The sequence below is a fragment of the Pseudopipra pipra genome, chromosome 3, assembly GCF_036250125.1.
Source record: "Pseudopipra pipra isolate bDixPip1 chromosome 3, bDixPip1.hap1, whole genome shotgun sequence".
Taxonomy (NCBI): domain Eukaryota; kingdom Metazoa; phylum Chordata; class Aves; order Passeriformes; family Pipridae; genus Pseudopipra; species Pseudopipra pipra.
Genome location: NC_087551.1, coordinates 113,340,988 through 113,362,899, shown reverse-complemented (window position 1 = coordinate 113,362,899; position 21,912 = coordinate 113,340,988). Strand labels below are relative to the sequence as shown.

Sequence of the window (21,912 nt, the reverse complement as noted above, 5' to 3'; positions counted from 1 at the left end):
AGGGACACCTCCCACTATCCCAGGTTGCTCCGATCCCCATCCAGCCTGTCCTTGGACAATTCCAGGGATGGGGCAGCCACAGCTTCTCTGGGCAATCTGTGCCAGGGCCTCACCACCCTTACAGGGAAGAATTCCTTCCTCCTAATATCCAATCTAAATATACCCTCTCAGCTTAAAGCCTTTCCCCCTTGTCCTGTCAATCCATGCCCTTCCAGCTGGACTTCATCTTCCCACATTTCCCATGTCCACAACACAGGCAGCTGCTCCGGAGGTCGTTACTTGTGGCTGCCTTCATCACAGGGAGTGGAGGAGAAGGGTATTTGGAGGAGATGATTTATCTGATGTGGTTTAGGCGCATATTTTTTGGTGAGTTAAATTGTATACTTTGTGCAGCTGGCCCAGGGATACCACATGACTTGGCTCAGGATTAGGTTACTGTTTCGTAGCATGTGCAGAAAAGAGTTTCAGACTTTCTTTTCTACACCTCCAGTAATTTCATCCGTAATCTCCTGGTCTCTTGAAGAGTGAGGTGGACCAGAGATACCTGGAGTGATCCTCAGTCAGAGTGATCAGCAGCACAAAACGGGCCCAGAAGGGAAGAGGAGTGACCTTTCTGAACAAGGGGAGCAGGAGGGAGCTGTCATGTGGAGACTCAGCTGTCTGAGGGGAAGTGAGAATCCACAGCACAAAAGCTGGTTTAAAGAAGCATTTTGTTCTAAAGAGCTTTGTTCTCCTCTGTGTGCATGACAGCTGCCTTTTTATTTGTGCTCCATGGCAATACCTGGCAGGTGACATTTGGGGTGATAACATCCCTGCCACATTTACCTTCGTGGAGAGATGAGTAATGTGACTCTAAGTGGAGCACAAGTGTCATAATTCTATTGCTATGCCAACTGCCAGTATTCCCTTTTCCTTGGAGCCCTGCCTGGTGAGATGACAGGCTGCAGAAGATGGGTTTAGATGGTATCTCAGTCCTAAAACCATTCTCCCAACCTTTTGTTAAAAATGTGCAGAGCTGCTGTGAGCAGATTTGTGTCCAGACCCCTGCTATCTCCAGATAGCTAAACTCACTACCCCATTTCGAGTAAATCCAAAATGTCACTTTGTGGAGTTTTCCCCCCTCCCTTATTTTAATCCTTAGCTGTTCCAGCCATTGAGGTAATTTATTTAAAACAGATTTACTAACACTTTTATAGCAACTGCATTTTTATTGCAATTTTAAAACAATGTAAACTGGCAGTCTTCACTATTTGAGGGTGAAAGGCCCTTTTGACTCTCAAAGAAAACTAGAGTGGTTTTCACTCCAGGCTTCAGAGCTTCAGCTCTCTAAAATACTTTACTAAAAAGTTGAGAGATCAATAGGAGAACCCAACTTTGGTTCTCAGAAATTTTCTTCTGTGATTTTCATTTCAACATCCAGCAGTTGTGAAGTCAAGTTTGGTGGCAGCCAAAAGGGCAGAGGGAGGTTAGGGAAGAAAAAAGTTAACAAAATAAGGGTGGAATTAACTGGTTCTATGGAAAGGGGGAGAGTGAGTGAAACAAAGGTGAAGACTGGAACATCCTTTTTGAAGCACGAGGTCTTCAAGTCACCTGGGTATTTAACTGCTCGTCTTGTACTTCAGGTTCTGGGAAAAGATTACTAGGGAAGGCTCGAAGGAAGTCACGGTAGTTTACATAGTCTTCTCCACAGGAACAATAGTCAATGAGCTGTGGGGACAAAAAACAACAAACACCATAAAGAGTTGGAAGAAGCTGCAAAATCGAGGGGTTTTTTTAGGGGAAAGTGCCCAGAGGTACTGCTTTTGTGTCAGAGCAGGAGATCTTATTCCCCTGTTGGAAGAGCCTTGGTAGTCCTAATTCACAGGTAAATTTAGAATCATAGAATCACTAATGTTAGAAAAGACCTGCAAGATCAAGTCCAACCTTTAGATCATCAAATCCAACCATCTAAGAGTTGGACTTGATGGTCTAAAGGTTGGACTTGTTGATCTAAAGGTCCAAGTCCAACCTTGAATGCCTATAGATGACACTAATCTGTGCAAGAAGAGCTAAAGTGTTTGAGTCTAATCTTGATTTCCTTCTGGGCATCACAACAGTGGCAATAGACCCACAAAAAGACAAAGCATGGCCACAGACTTGACACAGGCCACGGGAAATCTTCCAGAAAGCCCTGCCAAAAGTGGGATGGGGGCTGTGTGTCTAACTGTCCCTGTTCCCTGGTGTCACTTTGGTGAGTGCATACGGCATGAAGGGGAGACACAGATAATTAAGCTCAGAGACAGCCCGACTAATGAGCCAGTTCTGGTGTCCGTGCCTGACCCTGCATTGTGTTACAGAGCTATAGCCTTTGAGTGCTTAAGGGGAAGAAAGAGGGCTTTTGTTTCTTTAATTGCATAACTAATCTCCTTCTGACACCCAGGGAGATGGAAAAGGTCTAATATCACAGTTCCTTGAAAGGATTCTTCTTCCCCTTGTCGCCCAGAGACAGATTCACCGGGGTTTGCTCTGGTGTGACTGACAGCTGTGCTCCTCTCCAACCCAGGCAGCAGTTCACACTCTGCCCTGGGTTTAATTTATAGCCCTGCCAAGCTCCCGAGGGCTCTGGGAACACTGGTATTAAGATTTCAAGAGAGAAGAGGGATGTTTTTAGTGTGTAAGCCCTAGGCTGGGGTTTCAAACATAGAGGTTTAGTCTAAGTTGTCACAGGTTCTCCAGCTAGTTTTAGTCATGTCACTTCCTCTCCCATTCTCAGATGGAGCAGGAAGGACCCACCACACTGTAAATTCCTCAGGGTGGAGGGAGGTCTGATGAACTCTAGCACAGGAAAGCCCTGGGTGCTGGCCAGAGCCTTTATTCATCCACATTCAGAGACACAAATCCCCTGCCTGTGCACCTTTCTAGCCATGGCTGGGATGCTCACACTTGGCTGGTTTAGAAAATTTGTTATTTTAGCAAGGGAACTACTCCCTCTGGTTTCTAGATTTCTCTAAACTCTGAGTCTGCCTTTACTGGCCACTAATCTACTGCCTGTTATATGATGCTAAGGAAGAACCCTTGCCTGCATGAATTCTTCTCTCAGTTTCCCTCACATTTTCTGCTGTGCAGACTGTGATCTCCACGTGCTGTTGCTCACAGTCCCCAGCTGTGTCAACCAAGTGGTTATGATTCTAATTTCTTTCTCTCTTATTATTTAATTTTTTGGGACAATACCTAGTTCTTAAACCTTCAATTCAGTTGCTGCAAAATCCAGAATACCTCTAAGCTTTCCTAAGGCTCATTCCCTAAGCACCTCAGTGTCATCTCTACTCAATCCCAACTGTGCTGGACAGACATTCCATAGGTCTGCAGTAGCCTATCCCTGATCTCTATCATGATGTAACACCTCTTCTGCTCATCCAAGACCCGAGCCAGCAGGAATGTTCAGGCTTCACATGACAGTGCAGCCAAACAATGGGGGGCAACCTGGATAACATTTCTTCCCCTTCCTTTGAGGACAGCAATTATTATCTGCTCTAAGACACAGGCTCAGTCCAACAGCTCAAAATCCTTTCTAAATTGGGACTCTATTGCCCTTTTCTTGAAGCTGTTCCTCTTTGTAGGGTAAAGCAGCTGGTTAGGGTTGGTTTTTATAAGAGATCATTTGGAAGAACTACAGGAAGGAAAGCAGAACACCCCTTCCTCCTGACCTTTTTAAGAAGAATGGTGCTGGTTGGCACTTCCAACCTATCACAAAGGTCCAAAAATATTCCTTTGTCCATGATTCCAGAGCCATCCTTGTCACACTGATGAAATGCCTCATGAAACCTCCTGGTGTTCAAGTAGCTGTGACGGAGCTTCAGCTCTTTCTGAACCTCCTCAATTAAGTCATCCAGGGCCTGCTTGGGGATGTCACTGCAGAAGAAAAGAATAACAGGATTTCATGTAAAAGCTGATTCTGGTAGCCTTACTGTGACACTTGTGTGAACAAGGAGCATTTCCCTGTGTGTTCCACAGTCCTGGGAACTGTGGACAACTCAAGTTTCAAGCAGAGCCCCTGAACTACCATGATATTGCCTCCAAACAACATTCTGAGGGAACATGGGTGTTACCGGGTCACACAAACTGGGTCCAGACAGCTAAAAAAGAGGTTGTGGTCTAGGCTCTGATGGGCTGATAAGCACAGAAGGAACAAATGTCAGAAAAAAAAAGACTCCACCAACCACCCACTAAGCCTGCAATGATCAAGTAGCTCAAACTGGCAGCATCTGTTACAGTGAACTGATGCCTTTTGGGAAAAGGTGTCCCCCCCATCCCTGGAAGTGTTCAAAATCAGGCTGTATGGAGCTCTGAACAACCTGTTCCAGAGAAAGGTGTCCCTGTCCACAGCAGAGGGGTTGGAACTAGATGAACTTTAAGGTCCCCTCTAACCCAAACCATTCTGTGATTCCATGATCTGGCTGAAAGTGTCTATGCTCATGAGCCAGAGCTGTCCCACAAGGGTTTTGGGTCAGCACCAGCCATGACATTTTATTGTACACACTTCACCCCCTCTGTATGTGTCCAAACACAGGCTCTTGTAGCTTTATAACCAGCAGAGCAGCCAGCCCATGGAGGCTGCTGCAAATGCCCTTAGATGTCAACCCTGAGTGTTGTTTAGCCCCACAACGCCATCCTTTGTAGCCTACTTGTTGACAGTGTCCTTTACTGCCTTCCGTGGGCGAAAATGATCCCTCAGGGATTGCAGTGTTGTTGCAGGGAAACTCTCTGCGTTTCTTTCCAAGTAATTAAGCACATATTCGTCAGCATCAGTGATAACAAACCTGTGGCCAAACACTGGGGAAGAGGCATGAAAGAAAGAAGTGTTACTTGTGTTTCAGTATGGGCAAGTCCCTTCATCCAGGAGGGAGCATGATTCCTCTCCTGTGGCTGGTCTCAGCTTTGAGCCAGCTCTGCTATTTGTTTCACTTCTTGAAGTAAGAATAGTTTCACTGATTCAAAGGTTCAGACATTGACAGTAACAGAATTATATCGGTGTACACCACCTGCTGATCTGGAAGCTCAAATGTGATGAGACCCAGAAGCAACAAATCCTTCAAGCGAAGGAAGGGATATGCACTGTCCATGCAATAAATGTCATATCAGAGCAGAGTATTATCAATCCAGGCTGGATTTTACCTTCAATTGTAGAGCCAATGGTGAAGTCAGAGGGCTGAAAGTATATGGGATCCTCTGGAGTAGACCCTGGCTTGGCAACTCTGGTCCTTTTTAAGTATTTGCCTCCAGGGATGCCAGAGTTTCGGATTGGGGGTTCATAGATGCTGATTGTGTCATCAGAGAGGAAATAAGAGAGGATGAAACGACGATTTCTGTCCTCAGGGACTGGTGATTCCTAAAGCAAAGGTAGTGGGTTTGGAAAAGAACATTTCAACCAGGTTTTCCTTTCCTGGGGTGCTCAGGAGTACCTGGTAACCCACTCATAAGCACCCAGAGCTCACAGCTTTTTTTATTGCTGACTAAACAAAGCTCTTGGTGTGCTGACATAGTGTAACAAAGCCTTAGACAGCACTCACTATCTGAATTTCAAAGGTTATGTGCTCTACTCAGGCAACAGCAGCAGAATCTAGGCTGCAGTGACCAAGTATATTCAGTATTTCCACTGACTGAATAATCCAAGAGAAAGGAATATCCTAGATGGAATGATTCATCCCAGAGAGGCTGTAAAATTCAGTATTAAAGTTACATTTTTTTCATTCTACTGAGTGGCTGAGAGAGGTTGGTGCTGCTTCAGCTCTTAGTCACAGGAAGTCAGTCCCCTGACACACCAGTGGGTTTACTTGCCTCCTTTAAAATTAAGTGGATCTGAACTTGTCAGCTGTGACCTTTAGGGAGCTCCTGCACAATAGGGAAAAGAAACCAGCCCTTATTCACCCAGAGTGTTTGGAGAGGGCAGGCACCAGGCAGCACAGGAAATGCCATTGCTACTGCTGGACGTGCCAGAGGCTCCTTGCATAAACCAACTGGAAAGCTGGCACAAAGGCCAGGGCCTGGATGCTCTTGGAAAACACTGGACTCTCCAGCTTCTACGCTGGCACTTGGCTGCTCTGCTAGGACAGCTCCTTGCTGGCTGCTGCATCCAGGACTAGCCTGGAGAAGGGCAGGTGCTGGAGCCAGGAGCAGAGACATCAAGCTCTGGCTCATGGCAGCAGTTTCAGGCAGGCAGGGGCACAGTGCCCAGTGCAAGGCTGTTCCAGTCAGGGCCATCTGTCACGTGCCGCTGGCAGTGGGAGTTTTTCCATAAATGGCTGTGGGTTTGTGGCATGTCTGGTTGGTACTTTCTGGCCTTGTTGGTTTTTTTCCTACCTTCTTGTGCTGCTCATTGTCACAGCGAGCACACAGTAACCCCCTGGCATCCCCCGAGGGACACTCGTGCTGGCTTGGGGAACTCTCTTCTCCCACTGGCACAGAGAAGAATTTGCCAACAGCCTTGTCTGAGCAGGCTGCTCCTCCCACCCTCCTGACTCTACCACACAAGCTGGCATTATTCCACCAAGGAAAGCACTTACCAGGGCCGCCTGGTACCGCAGGACCTTGAGATCATTCTCCAGCATCTTAATAACATCTTTCTGTGGACGCTTTGGAATCAGGCGGAGGCAGTTCTGGAGAGAGTCTTCAGGCATGCCAAAACCATTATGGGGAGGAATTACCTGCATCCAGAGGAGATATCAACCATAAACAGCTGAAACTGAGAAGAAGACAAAGTTTGCAAGGCAGCTTATCAAAACCTGTCTAATTTGGAAGGAAATCTTCAGTCACCAGGTAGCAAGAGCTGTGACAATCTACCCAGTAGAGATGCTACTGGCCTGGTCATGTGTTGGATTTAATGAAAATATAAGAGGATTAAAAAAATCAGAAAGCCAGGTAATTTCTCTGAATAAAGAGACTATGGCTGTATTATAGAATCATAGAATGATGGAATGGTTTGGGTTGGAAGGGACCTTAAAGTCATCTAGTTCCAACTAAACCTTCCTGTGCACAGGAACTCAACTGTCTATTTGGTTACACTGGTAACCTAATCCCCACCAGGTCTATGTTATAGGCCAATTGACACTCCAAACCATTCCTAGGCTCAGTTTGGGAGGTAACAAGCACTGTGATCATCTCCAGTAGGCAATCTGGACTTGGCAAAACTGTTTTGGAGAGTGAGGAGAGTTTAGTAGTATGACTGCAGCCAGATTTTCATTTTTATATAGATTATGACCATTCTTGCCTTGTCTTCTTCAAATTACTCGCTTTTTTTCTTTAAGTTGAACTTGTTTTCTATAGGTTCTCACTAAACTGAACCTCTACTTTATTATAAGAGCTTATACCAACTACTTCTTTCCTCTCTCCCTTTCAGAAATTGTTTGCAGTACCTGTGGAACTTTTTCGAGTGGTTTCTCACTGATTTGCAGTGGTTGGAAGTCTGTGATCCCAAATTTTTCCCGATAGAAGTTCTGTGTGAACTTGTCACAATCATAGATTAAGAAGGTGCGTCCAAGGAGGGTGATGGTTTTGCCAATAGCAAAATCTCTGGGTGAGTACCACTCAAGTACCTCCTCATTAGTGATCTCCAGCACACAGCTTGGGAAGCCCACTAAGGACAATGGAGCAAAAGGAAAAGTAAATTAATCAGGGAGATGTTAACATTTCTAAGTGAAAAGGAATATAAAAACAAGCTGTATAAATAGCTCCAGGGAGCTGTTGGCACTGCTGTCCTGCCACTGTTTCCCAAAAGATAAAGAATTTAGTGATCACTTAAAGAACTTTGACTATAAAACAGTGACACTTGGAGTGTTCTCAGCCAAGTTTCTCCAGAGGCAGTGTATCTCTGGCACAGCCACCATGGACGTGTCCACCCACCAAGGCACTTTAGCCCAGACAGATGTGCCAATCTAAACTTACTTTTCTTTTCCGCGAGGGTTTTGGGCAAGCGCTGGCGTTTCATCAGGACTGGGAATGGGTCTCTCCCATCGTTTCTACTGTACACTTCCCGAACCTCCACTGTGTCATCTGCCAAGAAGTAATGGATGATGCAACGATGCTGGTCACCAAAAGGGTGGTTTGTGTCATCCCATATGGCGTAGAAGCGAAGGACCTGGGGTGGAGAAAGGAGAAGCAGACAATCATGGATCTGAATCATCTTTTGATGCCAAGAAATCAAACTGCTCATGCTGAGATGCTCAAGAGTTCCCCAAGGTCCAGCTCCTGAACAGGCAGCCCAATAGCCACCAAGGCTAAACTGGCAGTAAACTGAAAGGTGTGGCCCAGCTTACATCCACGTAGCAAAACTGCCTGTTCCACTCAAAAAAGGTGGAACACATCCAAAATAGTATCTGGATACAATCCTGGTCTGTGCTAACCCATAGCTGATGGCCAGGAGATGTTTGATTGATAGCTGGCCAGAGACAACATGCAGAACCTGGGTTGTATCCCAGCCCTGGTTCATTTTCTAGTATGGATGTAGTCCATAGGATTCCTTAAACTGTTGCTACCTGAAAAGAAGATCCAGAGGAGCAGGAAGGCCAGTGTTAGTCGGCTGTGTGCACAGGGAGAACTCAGTCAGAGCAAGTGGCAGTTTTGTTTGTCTGAAATTGCCTGCTCTGGCACCTGGCATCAATGTTTTGGGGGAAGAGAGGATTGGATGCAGCACAACCATTCGTAATAGAACTGCATCTGGATGCTAAATTCCAGAGGCAGGTGGCTTATCTCATCCCAACAGAAAGCAAGAGAGTAATGGATACTCTGCAATCTAAAAAGGAGCTGGCAAGAGTTTACAAGGCACAAAGCCCAGAAAAAACATAAAAGGTCTTGTTTCTCACTAAAGCCAAGAAAGGACCAAATCTGGACTCTCTTCAGCAGACTGAGGTGTTTTAGAATGATGGAGGTTGCAGACTTGGGTTTCAATGGCACATATAGTCTGTAATCACAGAATCATCTAGGCTGGAAAAAAACTCTTAGATCATGGAGTCCAACCTTTGACCGACCTTGACTTTGTCAACTAGATCATGGCACTAAGTGCCACATCCAATTGTTTCTTTAACACCTCCAGGGATGATGACTCCACCATTTCCCTGGGCAGCCCCTTCCAATGTTTAACAGCCCATACAATGAAGAAAATATTCCTGATGTCCAACCTGAACCTCCCCTGGCACAGCCTGAGGCCATTTCGTCTCATCCTGTCCCTTGTTTTCTGGGAGCAGAGCTCAACCTCCATCTGGCTCTACTGTTCTCTCAGGGAGTTGCAGAGGGTAAGAAGGACTCCCTGAGCCTCCTTTTCTCCAGGCTGAGCTGCCCCAGCTCCCTCAGCTGCTCCTGGTGCTCCAGCCCCTTCCCCAGCTCCTTTCCCTTCCCTGGACACGCTCCAGCCCTTCAATGTCTTTCCTGAAGTGAGGGGCCCAGAACTGGACACAGGACTGGAGGTGCTTTATGAATGGGTACTGTGGGTAATCCCACAGTATGTGGGTAATCCCCAGCTCTCTCACCTTTGTGTCGTAGGTCAGGAACTGCCAGAGGGGGTCGGGACCTGCTGGCACGATGGGCTTTTGCACAGGCGTCCGGCGCTGTTCTATGTAAGGATCCGAAACCAATTGCTCTGGAGGGTTCAGTACAATTCCCTGGCTCTCCATGAACACCTAGGAAGGTCATCTGAGGTGTTAATGTGCCGTGAGTTCTGAAGGTAAGAGGTGACTAGAGATTACCGGTGGGCAGAGGTGAGGGAGGTCAGAATACTACAAGGTCATTCCTCACAGAGAACTCTACTGCAATAGCAAGTACATCGGATGACAAAGATATTTGTTTAAGCTACTTCTTAGCTTTGCTTACCCTTTAATTAATCAGAGCAGTCCTGTCCTCAACATCCTAACTCAGATTTCACTGCAGCACAGTTTTCCTTGGCCTTAGGGCTTTAAATAGAGGATAACTGCCAGTTGGTCTCTTTTATATAAATGAAAAAAGTTAAATGGGTGTTTAACACAGATGCAGTCAGCCTAAATTTGCAAGAGACTTAGGGCTGTGTCAGGCAGTGGAAGTTAGTGTTACCCACACTAGGCCCACCAAGACCTCCCAGGCATGAGGATATGTGGCAGTGGCAGCTTCGTTCCATCTTTCAGGAGTACTTTTCCCACAGAAAGAGTGCAATCTGCTTGTTTATGAAGGGCTTTCTTGCTTACCTTGGATGCATAAACAACCTCTAGGGTGTTATTTGTGTACTCGCATCACTCACTCAAAACAACCTCTGAAGTCAATGGACTTGTTCCCTTTTTAGCCTTGGGAAGTGGCCCATGAAAATATTCGTCCCAGGAAACACCCATGCAAACTTCTCCAAGGGGGATGTGGGATCCCCCTGAAGACTCACAAGGCAGGTTCACACTTTCAGACTCACTATTTTCCGGTCTGGAGGGTGCAGGTTAATGATAAATAGACTGGTGGCCTGGAGGTGTAGACCCATGTAAGCTCATTCCATGTTTTTCATCAATATTAACATGAGGACCAGCTCTTCATTTGATGTGGGCTGACTTTAACAGTCCTCCAGTTTCAGCACAGCTGGTCCCACAGCCACATATACACCAATTATTACACATGTTTGGGAACATTCCTGGGCATTGAGGCCAACTAGCAAGGAAAAGCCTGGATCTAAACTCTCACAGCTTCCAGAACAGGTTGACTGCACGTACCTCACCTATTGAGAATGGTCCCTGGAGTATTCTAACTCCTGGCCTGGAAGAATAGTAGCTGAGCAGGACTGAGATTATCCTGGGGACAATCTAACAGGATACCAGTGTACTGGTAATTGCTATAACTTGTTATTGGATCGTTATTATCTCATTTACTGGCACAGAAATAGCCAGAAATAGAAAAGCAGGCAGTGAGTAAGCTTTTAGAAAGGTCAGTTCATACCATGATTCCCAACCCACAGATCATGGCTTGGCTGTGGATGGGTGCAGAGTTATTGATTTTATTCCCTTCCCCTGCCCTTAACAGAGGAATATTAAATCAGAAAAGAGTTAGGATCCCTAATTTCCTTCTCATGTATGCACAATGTTTCTGCACCCAGAGATGAATCGGAATTTGTACTGCAAGGAGAAGTCCTGAGGACAAGGGGTGGATTCCCAGCAGTCCTGGGGCTAAAGTACCAAGCAGTTCACATGCCCTCAGCAAATATCATACCTTGAACTCTGCATTGGCCTGAAGAAAGAAATCTATACAAAAAGCAAAATGAAAGACTGTGAGCTACAGATGCAAGCTGCTGGACTCTAACAGGTCTGTCCACCTGTAATTCCCAGAATTCTTTCTGTCAGTGTTCTCTCTACCAGCAACCCACCTTGGTGAAGGAGTCGCAGTCGACTAAGCGGTACGTCCTGCCGTACATGGTGATGTTCGTGGCCAGATTCAGGTCCTTCCAGTGGTAATAATCCCCCTGGTCATTCTTGGGCACCCGGTGGCGTCTCATAAGTTTGCCTTGAATGAGCCCAGAGTTCTTCACCACAGGCTCTATGACACACATGCTGTCGTCTTCCAGGTAGTAGTAGATGCCCACTTGGCGGATCCGGTAATGCTCCTCTGCAGAGGTAAGAACTTCTTCCTTGAAATAGGCATCGAACTTCAAAACCTGCCCAAGGGACAACATAACAGAGGGAGAGAGAAAGAAACAATTCGAACACTGTGATTAGTCTATTAAGAGCAATAATTTATTTTTAATTTGCTCTGGCAGTGCAAAGTTACTGGATTGTATTCTACAAAATCATCAAACACAACTGAGGCCAAATCTGTGAGTGGTGGCAGAGGCACCGTGAGGGCTTTTATCAAGACCTGCCTTTGACAAATTTGACATGCATGGGACAGGTGTTAAAAATACAACCTTTTCCCTACTCCTCCTTAATCACATGCTTATTTCACCTTCTGCCAGGTGCTTGGCTGTTGACAGTAATTTACTTTACTGACATACGTTACTCTTTATTTGTCAGCTTTACAGCCCCTGATTTAGGGAAGAGATTTTAAAATCTGCATGGCTCATCATTTTAAGGCCAGGTCGGATGGGGCTCTGAGCAACCTGGTCTAGTGGAAGGTGTCCCTGCCCATGGCAGGAGGGTAGGAACAAGAGGACCTTTAAGTCCCTTCCAACCCAAACTATTCCACGATTGTATGATCTGAAGTCACATCTATTCAGCACTGACAGCACAGCCTGATCTGTGCTGGGGAAGCAAGGAAATTAATCAGCCAGTCCCTGTGCTTGTCAGATGTAGGAGGAGTATTCTCTCCAAGATCATTCAATGACCCTAAGAGGATGTAGGTGGCCAATCAGGCCTTGCATATCCAGGCTACATCAGCACAGAGGCCTGGATAATGAAGGGATGATAAAGCCAGCAAGTTCCTACCAGTCAGCAAAGTGCTCCACAAGGGACCAGGACACCCCCAGCAGCACTGGGGCCCCTGATGGTCCTCTAGCTTGAAGGAAGGGGCAGAGAAGGATCTGACAGAATAAACAGCAATGTATACATCACTCTGAAGGAACAGCCTCAGTAATTAACACAGCACATCTGTTCACAGCCTGTCTCACAGACGGACTGAGGGTTGGCTGGCTCCAGACTGCTCCAGACTGCACTCCCTGGCAGTGTGTGGAGCCCTGCATGTGTCGAGCTCCAGGAGCCTTGCACAGAGCTCTGCAGCCACTGCTCTGTCCGTGGCTGCCAATTGCAGGATGGGACACTGGAGCATTTAAAATCAAGGGTCAGCTCAGGACTGCCCTGAACAGACACAGAGCCACCTCCTAGTCCAATATGATCACCAGGATGTAACTCAGGAAGTACTAATGGCGCAGCACAGGCTGGGACACGCTGTGATGACCAACACAAGCATAAATAGATAGACCACAGTCAGACTATCAGAGTCCCCACTGCAGACTGATGTTTCCAGCTAAAGCTCAGTTGCAATCTCAGTACAGTTTTGGAAACACAAAAAGCCAAGGCTGTGGCTTACAGAGCAATAGTTATAAACTGGAGCTTTTCAGAGTTAATCAAAATCTCTTTTCCAACCCTGCTGGAAATGCTGGAGTATAACTTGCAGGGAAAGTCTTACATCGTTTACGTATTATAATCCTCCTCTCTAGCAAAGAAAGCCTCTTTCAGTCTGGGGTTCAGCTGTCTCTGACTAAGGGCTGTGGCATCTGAAAACTGCTGCACACAGTCTTGTGAACCCTGGAGCCGAGTGTTTGTGTCTCCGAATCTGGCCAGTGATATTCCTGGAATAAGCTTCTTTATACCTGTTTGTCAAAAGCCACGTATGACGGCATGAAGGGTGGAGGTGGAGACTTCTTGGCTGGCCCGTAGGTCAGGGTGGGTCCCTTTGTGCATAAATCATCCAGCTGATCTTGAGAGAGCAGATTTGGGAAGATCGTCTCCCCGCCAATCCCCTCCCTTGGCAGCTGGGAAAAGGCATATCCATTTCTGAAGCCCAGTGTGTGGGACCGATGAAAAGATGTTCTCTGTGGAAAGAAATCCAGCTGTCAAAATACTGCATGAACTGAGTAGATACAGCTACTGAAAGCACAGAAAACCAGTCTCTCTCCCCTACCCCCAGCATTTTATTATAAACTACTGCAGCAGCTATTTAAAATCAAATTTTACACTTAGACCAAGGAGGCTGAAAAAACAGTAAGTGGCTGGATGTGAAAAGTATGAGTGGACTCAAATCCTAACACTCTCACAGATTCCCCAAGAACTGAAATCAATGAATTTCCCTATTGCCACCATACTCAGTGCCTAGAATGGGGTGTCAGCACTTTATGTGGTATTGATCTAACAAACCTTTTGTTCCCTACCCTGTTTTTCAGCAGTACAGGGCATCATGGGACCTCAGTTACTGCCTTATGGTGCTCCCTTGACTGTTGAGGACTCTCTGTGTATTCTGTTGTTATTTATTTTGTTAACCCTCTCCTGGGCATGATACAGAATTTTCTTTGCTGGGCTAAATCTTGGTGTGTCATGCTCACAGAACTGCAATTATGAAACCTACTAAAGCACATTAGTTGTTTTATCACCTCTCTCCACAGGGACACCTTCCACTATCCCAGGTTGCTCCAAGCCCCATCCAAGCTGGCCTTGAACTTCCAGGGATAGCACAGCCACAGCTTCTCTGGGCAACCTGTGCCCATGTTTTACCACCCTCACTGTAAAAAACTTCTTCCTTACACCTAATCTAAATTGACTCTCTTTTAGTGTAAAACCATCATCCCTTGTCCTAGTGGTACAGGCCCTACTAAAAAGTTTGTCCTCATCTGTCTTGTGGACCCTTTAGGCATTGGAAGGGGCTCTAAGGTCTCCATGGACCCTTCTCTTCTCCAGGTGAACACCCCCAGCTCTCTCAACCTGTCTCTAGAGCAGAGGGGCTCCAGCCCTCGGAGCAATTCTTTGGCCTCCTCTGGATTCTCTCCAGCAGCTCCAAGTCCTTCTGCTGTTGTTCCCCAGGGCTGGAGGCAGCTCTGCAGGTGGGGTCTCAGCTGAGGGGGCAGAGGGGCAGAATCCCCCTCTCCCCTGGTGCCCATGCTGTGGGATGAGCCCAGGACACGGGGGGTTTCTGGGCTAGGAGTGCCCATGCGCCGGGGCAGGTCCAGCCTCTCACCCACCAGAATCCAAAGTCCTTCTCCCCAGACTCGATCAGAGCTGTGAGTAGGACTTGATTTCTGTCAGCTAGTCCTGCTCTTCACTACTGAAGACTAGGTTCAGACCTGAGTGCCATCAAGCCATTCCACTTGCTGTAGAATTCACCACACCTGGTACATCACCTGCACTCCTGAAAGCCTGGCTGGTCCCACTGGGCTTTCAACACTTCATGCTCCAGAGAAAGCAGGAGAAATTATGAGTCTTTGACAATAAAACCCCTTAACTGTTGCCAAATAAAACAGAGTTGTATGCATTTCTAGTGCTGAAAGAACAAGTTTCAGCTCCTTTTCCAGCCCCAGACTTGCACTCAGTCCAACCTCAGGCATGTGAAACACTTCTTCTCCACCCCCTACCTCACCCCTCATGGTTAAGCCTCTAATCTTATTTATATCTTCAAGGCCCCACTTGAATTTCACATAATTCCTTGTTTTCTCTTTAACCTGCTACTACAGATCTTGCAATGGAGAGAGCAGTGAGGAAAACAGGTTCAGGTGAAAATAACAGTTGACTAAAGACACGTTAGCACATCTTACAAACTGCCACAGAACTGCCATTTCCTGCTGTTAAATACATCCAGAGGGAAAGCTGTGGGGAAAATATTCAAGGAAAACCAGGAAGTTTGTCTTTCATTTGAGCAATATCAGTGTTTGCCAGAAGTGCACAGGCTTTTAAGGGCCCACAGTTGCCTAAAAAAAACACCTCATAGAGACACTAGGCTCCTGTAGTGGATAAGCTCTCCCAAGTGAGCCTTGGATGCCAGATAACATCTCACAGGCTCAGGTGACTAATGGAAATTTAAAAGGGAAAACCCAGAATGTAAACTCCTAATCCCAGTAGCTGCCAGTCCCTATCTGAAGAAATTGCACTGAATTAAGTCCTACTTTTTGCCAAGTCTATAACACTTCACACAAACACCATTCTCTCTCCCAGTGTCTGTTTCCCTGTCTCATGAGCACTAAGCAATAACAACACTGTTTATTTGATCACAGAGGTTTCCTTCAACACCTCTCAGCATTCATTGGAAAACAAGTGTTGTGATGCCCATTTTAGAGACTGGAAAATTGCAGATTTCCGAGACGTTATAAATGATCTCAGGGAAATAGTATTATTATCTGATAATAATTCTGAGATGACCTTTATTACTGCATGGTTATTTGTTATGAGTAAATGACTCCAGTAACTGTTGGAAAACTCAGTTTTCAAAGACTGAGGCCAGACTTGGAGCAAGCTGGTCTATGGAAAGTGTCCCTGCCCATGGCAGGGGGTTGGAATGAGATGACCTTTAAGGTCCCTTCCAACCCAAACCATTCCATGATTCTATGATAAGTAATTTTTATATATGAAGCTGAATGCAGCCAGGAATGTTTCCCTGTCAGAGATGCTCTCCAAGGAGCCCGTAAATCCTTGGTGTGCCCAAACCAGGCACGAGATAACCCCCTTTTGGACATTTTGTGGGATGTTTTTGTGCATCCAAGAAGTAAATGGGAGTACTCAGGGAGTATCAGTTCTCTCATCTCAAGAGGACGTTGGGAAGATTTGGGGTTATCAGGTCCTTAGTGTGTGGGTCACTGGGAATGGGGAAAAGGAGAGGTTGCCTCTTCATTTAGGTATCAAGTGCAGAGGATGAGACTGCTTATTCCAGGGAATCTGGGAGCACCTCCTTGGGATGATCCTGGAGGCTGTGGTGGTATCAGTTCTGTGGTGGGATACCAGTTCTCTCATCAGGTTATCAGGTTCCAGACCTGGACCACCAAAGATTCAGTTCTCCAGGCAATACCAGGAGAGCATTTTTGAAAGTATCAGATGTTTGGAGGAGGGAGTTTCAGGAGGGTGTTGACTGACCAGGAGATTGGTGACTTTAGGGCATATCTGTCCCTCTAAGGGGGGTGGGTGGATGCAGGACACAGTAATATTGGGATGATTTGAGAGATTAATTCCTAGAGGAGGACTGCTTGAAGTTTGGACAGTGTGTGTTCTCCTGGGTATTTCCAGATGAGTGGGTATCAGGTGAATTTAAAGGTCCTGGTTCAGGGCAGTATCACAATGAGTTGAAGGTTCAAACACATTCCTTTGGGGAAACTGAGATGGTTCAGAGAAACAGCAGTTTTCCGGAGGGAATCAGGTTTCAAGACTGTAAAGTGAGTTTGGGGATTTCCCTTGGGGTATCACATGAACTGGTCAGAGAATTATTGGATGGATTCAGGGGGACTGGATTTCCATGGGGTGAGTTTGCAGACAGCAGTTCTGCAGTTATGGAAAAAGCTTTTGGAATCTCAAATGAGGCTGGTGTGTGTGTGTGTCCTTCCCCAAAGCTATCAAAACAAATTCAGGGTTATAAGATGGGTACATGATGCAATGGATTCCTAGGGGACAAGATCAAAAGCACCAAGACCCCTGGAACACACTTGCAATTACAAGGGAGACTGGGAGAACCTAGGGAGTACCAGATCAGCTGTGAGCGGGCTCAGGGAATACCAAGTGGGTTTAGAGCATTCAGGTCCCCCAGAAGTGAGTTCAGCAGGGATCTGTGGGCTTTGGGAAACACCAAGTTCCTTGGGGAGAGTTCAGTGGATATTAGGCCTGCTCGGGAGCATCAAATGAGGTTACAGGGCACCAGGTTCCTTGAGGGTCACATCACAGGGTACCAGGGTCTGGTCAGTTTGAGGGGTACCACGTTCTCAGGACATGGAGTCACACAACACCAAGTTGCCTCAGGGATATTTGGTGAATTCAGGAGGTACCAGGTCTTTCCAGGGAATTACAGGGTGGTCTGAGGAACAGGATGTTCCCTTGGCATGGGTTCAGGAGGTAACATGTTCCCTCTACTCTGCTCTTGTGAGACCCCACCTGTAGTGCTGCATCCAGCTTTGGGGCCCCCAGCACAAGGAGGATGTGGAGCTGCTGGAGTGAGTCCAGAGGAGGCCACAGAGATGCTCCAAGAGCTGGAGCCCCTCTGCTTTGGAGACAGGCTGGGACAGGTGGGGGTGTTCACCTGGAGAAGAGAAGGCTCCAGGGAGACCTTAGAGCCCCTTCTAGTGCCTAAAGGCGCTCCAAGAGAGCCAGAGAGGGATTTTGGACAAGGGCCTGGAAGGACAGGACAAAGGAGAATGGCTTCCCACTGCCAGGGAGCAGGGTTAAAAGGGATATTGGGAAGGAATTGTTGGCTGTGAGGGTGGTGAGGCCCTGGGGCAGGTTGTCCGGAGAAACTGTGGCTGCTCCATCCCTGGAAGTGTCCAAGGCCAGGCTGAATGGGGCTTGGAGCAACCAAGTGAAAGGTGTCCCTGCCCATGCCAGGGGATTCGAACCAGATGATCTTTGAGGTCCCTTCCAACCCAAACTATTCCATGATTCCATGAATATTAGTTGACTTTAGGGATACTAGGTGTCCAGGGGAATTAGAGGAGGGTCTGAGGCAGTACCACATTCCCAGGGGGTGTCTTCAGGGGCCATGAGGTCCCCCGACGAGTCTCTGGCGCCCCTGGTCGAGAGGAGTCCCTGGGACGGGGGAACGGCAGAGGGGACAGCGGGCGTGCGCGCTCACCGTGGGGTCCCTGACGGCACAGCCGGGGAGGAAGGGCAGACCCGGCCCCGGCCCCGGTCCCGGTCCCAGGGCCGGTACCGGTGCTGGTCCCGGTCCCGATCCTGATTCCAGTCCGGGTCCTACTCCTGGTCCTAATTCCGTTCCCGATCCCGGTCTCGGCCCTGATCCCGTTCCTGTTCCCGGTCCCGCGCTCATGGCGGCGCTCCCGGCCCGGCCCCGCCGACGCGTCTCCACGGCAACCGCCGGGGCGCTCAGTGCGCATGCGCGGGCCCTTCCGCGCGCCTCACTCCGCGCCTGCGCAGTTAGCGCCACGGTCCGCGGGGCGGCGGTGGCGACGTTGTGGAGGGAGGTGGGGGGGTCGGACCCTTCTTACGCGGGACCGGGGGGGCGGTTCGGCCCCCGCAGTGTGGAAATAAGGACACAGAACACGTTAATCCTCTTTTACTTGGGATTTTCCCCTCACCGCGTCCTCATAACTTCCTCACAGTCTCCTCACAGCCCCTCACAGCCCCTTCAAAGTCTACTCATAGCCCCCTCACATCCCACCTTATATCCCCCCAAAAGCCTCTCACATCCCCCTCACATCCCACTCACAGCCCCCTACGGCCCCCTCAAAGCCCCTCACAGACCCCACAGCCCCTCACAAGCCCTATATCCCATCACAGCCCCTCACAGACCCCATATCCCCTCTCAGCCCCTCACAGCCTCTCACAGCCTCATAGTTCCTCACAGCCCCCCACAGCCCCCTCACATTAAAATATCTTGGACTCCAAAACGGGTGGTGGCATCCAGGCTACTTTTTTGGGAAGTTTTCCCTGCCCCGTGCAGTGCCCACGGTGAGGAGTAGCCACGGAGGGTCAAATCCATACCTAGAGTGCTTGAAACATTTTAACAGAAGCGGTTGTGCTGGTTTATTATGTATATAGTAGGTATACGAGCTGTGCAATAGTGGGGGCTTAATATGTAGCACTGATATAATCCCTCTCTTTCAAACATGATTTTTATCTCTGAAGGAAGGGGCAAAAACAAGCAGCAGGGAGACCAGCAAGGAAAAGGTGGTTGTGCAAAAGCAGTCCCAAATGCAAGAGAGAAAAGAGAGCTAAATCCATTACCATGGAAGAGCAAAGTTGCGTGTTGCCCAAAGAAGTTGTGGATTTCCCATCCCTGAAGTGTTCGAGGCCAGGTTGGATGTGCCTTGAGCAACCTGGTCTAGTGGAAGGTGTCCCTGCCCATGGCAGGGGGGTTGGAATGAGATGATCTTTAAGGTCACTTCCAACCCAAACCATTCTATGATTCTGTGATTCTATGGAAAAAAAAAAAAAAAAGAAGAGGTTTTTTGTGTGTCTTTCCCTTGTTCTCTTTATCAGCAGTACACAAGACGAGCCAGGCTGCGATCCAAGGGCAGGCAGCAGATCGAGGGTTTTGTAAGCAGAAGTTAAGCGGGGAGAAATGCAGCCAGACCGTCTGTCTGAGCACGGTGTGGGAGAGAGAAGAAAGCCAGCCGGTGGGAGATAAAGAATGAGGCTGATGAGCTTAGAAAGGAAAATAATGGATTGGAGGCCAAGCAGGGCTGGAAGGGTTGGATCTGGAAGACAGCAAAGCTGCTGGTGCGATGGCTGACTCAGAGGCAGGTGCTGGGACTGATCATTTGCTCTGATTTTCTCATGATGCGATATCCAGGCAGTGTTTAGCAGGGAGCAAGGCCTTGCTCAGAGAAGAAAACTTGCCTTCGTGTGCCAGGGATCATCCCTGAGGAGAGTGACATCAAATTTGTGACAAGGCTGTGTGTCACAGTGCCCCTGCACAGACTGTAATGATGATGGGCTGGGAGAGCTGGGGATGTTCAGTGTGAAGAAGAGAAGGCTCCAGGGAGACCTTAGAGCCCCTTCCAGTGCCTAAATAAGGCTCCAAGAGAGCCAAAAAGGGATTATTTACAAGGGTATCTGGTGCTAGGACAAGGGACAATGGTTTTAAACTGACAGAGGGCAGGTTTGAATTAGGTATCAGGAATAAATTCTTCTCCTGTAAGGGTGGTGAGGCCCTGGCACAGGCTGCCCAGAGAAGCTGTGGCTGCCCCATTCAGGGAAGTGTTCCAGGCCAGGTTGGACGGGGCTTGGAGCAACCTGGTCTAGTGGAAGGTGTCCCTGCCCATGGCAGGGGCTTGGAACTAGATGAGCTCTAAGGTCTCTTCCAGCTCAAACCATTCTGTGATTCCACGAAAGGAAGCTTAAGGAAAACCATAGCAGAAGCTGGTATTTTCTTAGGAATAGTGACTGTAAAGCAGGAGAGAGGAGAAATGAGGAATAAATAATTGAAGTGCAATTCAGAAGATCTGGATTCAGCTCTGACAACTTCTGCACAGACAAATCTGAATTACCAATGTTAAGGTGGTAAGATGTTAGCTTCCTGCATCCCTGCTGTCTACCCATGAAAAGGAAAAGGGATTCTTAATCAGGCTCTGCTTTCGTGGCCCTGGAGGACACAGATGGAGACAACTCGCCCTCTGGTGGGTAAAAACACAACCATACAGAAGCCTTAGTCTGTGTGTTATATTAAGAAATCCTTAAAAGTGTTGGTTAATAGAAGGAAAAATATAAGAGTTTTAGAGGTTTTGAGAACTGAAATTCACACAAGTGTACATCCTGGAGGATGAGGTATGAATGTGATCACACATTATCCTCCTGGACAAGGCTGGTAAGTTGAGGACCTGGAGCGATGTGACAGAAAGGGATCACAAAATCAACAATCTTCCACTGTGATGGAAAAATCTCTAAAACTGGGATCCCTAAAACTGGGATCCCTAAATCTGGGAAGTCAGTGTGCCTGAGGTGTCTCTCTGAAGTGTGTGTAAAGAACTCAGGCAGTGTGGGGACTGAGCATGATGAATCAGAGCCATGTGTGCATCCGCAGGGCTGCAATCTGCGGATCATAGGAAGATGTGGTGGAATGGCTCCCATGACCTGAGTGTTGCAATGGAGGGAGACAGACAGTCTTTTTAAGGGCACCAAGAAGGTGAGGAGGGGGAGTTGCCCTTTGGTGAGACAACAGCTGGAGTGCATGGAGTTTTGCCTGGATGAAGACAGCCTTGGCTGCAGTAACCATGAGATGGTGGAGTTCAGGATCCTGAGGGGAGGGAGGAGGGTAAAAAGCAAATTCACAGCTCCGGACTTCAGGGGAAGAATTTGGTCTCTGCTGAGATCTCCACCTGATTGGTAGAGTCCCATGGGATAAGGCTTGAGGAGTCATCTCCTCCAAGCTCAGGAGTGGACCATTCCAACAAGCAGGAAGCCGGGCAAAAATGCCATCAGGCCTGCATGGATAAACAGGGAAAACTCAAACACAGAAGCAGCACAGAGAAGGTGAAAGCAAGGACATGGATAGGAAGGAATCTGAGAGAGCAGAGATGAAGAAAGGCAAAGCCCAATTGGAATCTGTCCAGGGATGTCAAAGACAACCAGAAAGGTTTCTATAGGTGCATGGGTGACAAAAGGGAGATTAGGGAAAATGTGGGCCCTCAGCAAGATGTGGGAGCTGGTTACACAGAACACAGAAAAGCCTTCTTCACCTCAGTATTTACTAACCAGCCTTCAGGAATCCTGGGTCCTTGAGACCAGTGGAAAAGGCTGAAGCAAGGAATATGTACCTCAGTAGAAGACCCTCAGGTCAGGGAATATTTAAAGGATCTTATCAATGTAT

The 21,912-nt window shown here is 47.7% G+C and overlaps 1 protein-coding gene across 1 annotated transcript; it reads right to left on the bottom strand.

Moving 5' to 3' along the window:
• Positions 1–1,188: 1,188 nt before the first annotated feature.
• EFHC1 (EF-hand domain containing 1) lies at positions 1,189–18,466 on the bottom strand. Its single transcript, XM_064650791.1, has 11 exons — positions 18,217–18,466; positions 13,277–13,498; positions 11,339–11,626; positions 9,501–9,650; positions 7,921–8,113; positions 7,392–7,612; positions 6,543–6,683; positions 5,155–5,368; positions 4,665–4,812; positions 3,687–3,891; positions 1,189–1,707 (listed from the first exon to the last, which is right to left on the bottom strand). The coding sequence occupies exons 1-11, from the start codon at positions 18,409–18,411 to the stop codon at positions 1,582–1,584; spliced, it is 2,103 nt and encodes a 700-aa protein (XP_064506861.1). The 5' UTR covers positions 18,412–18,466; the 3' UTR covers positions 1,189–1,581.
• Between the last annotated feature and the right edge of the window lie 3,446 nt (positions 18,467–21,912).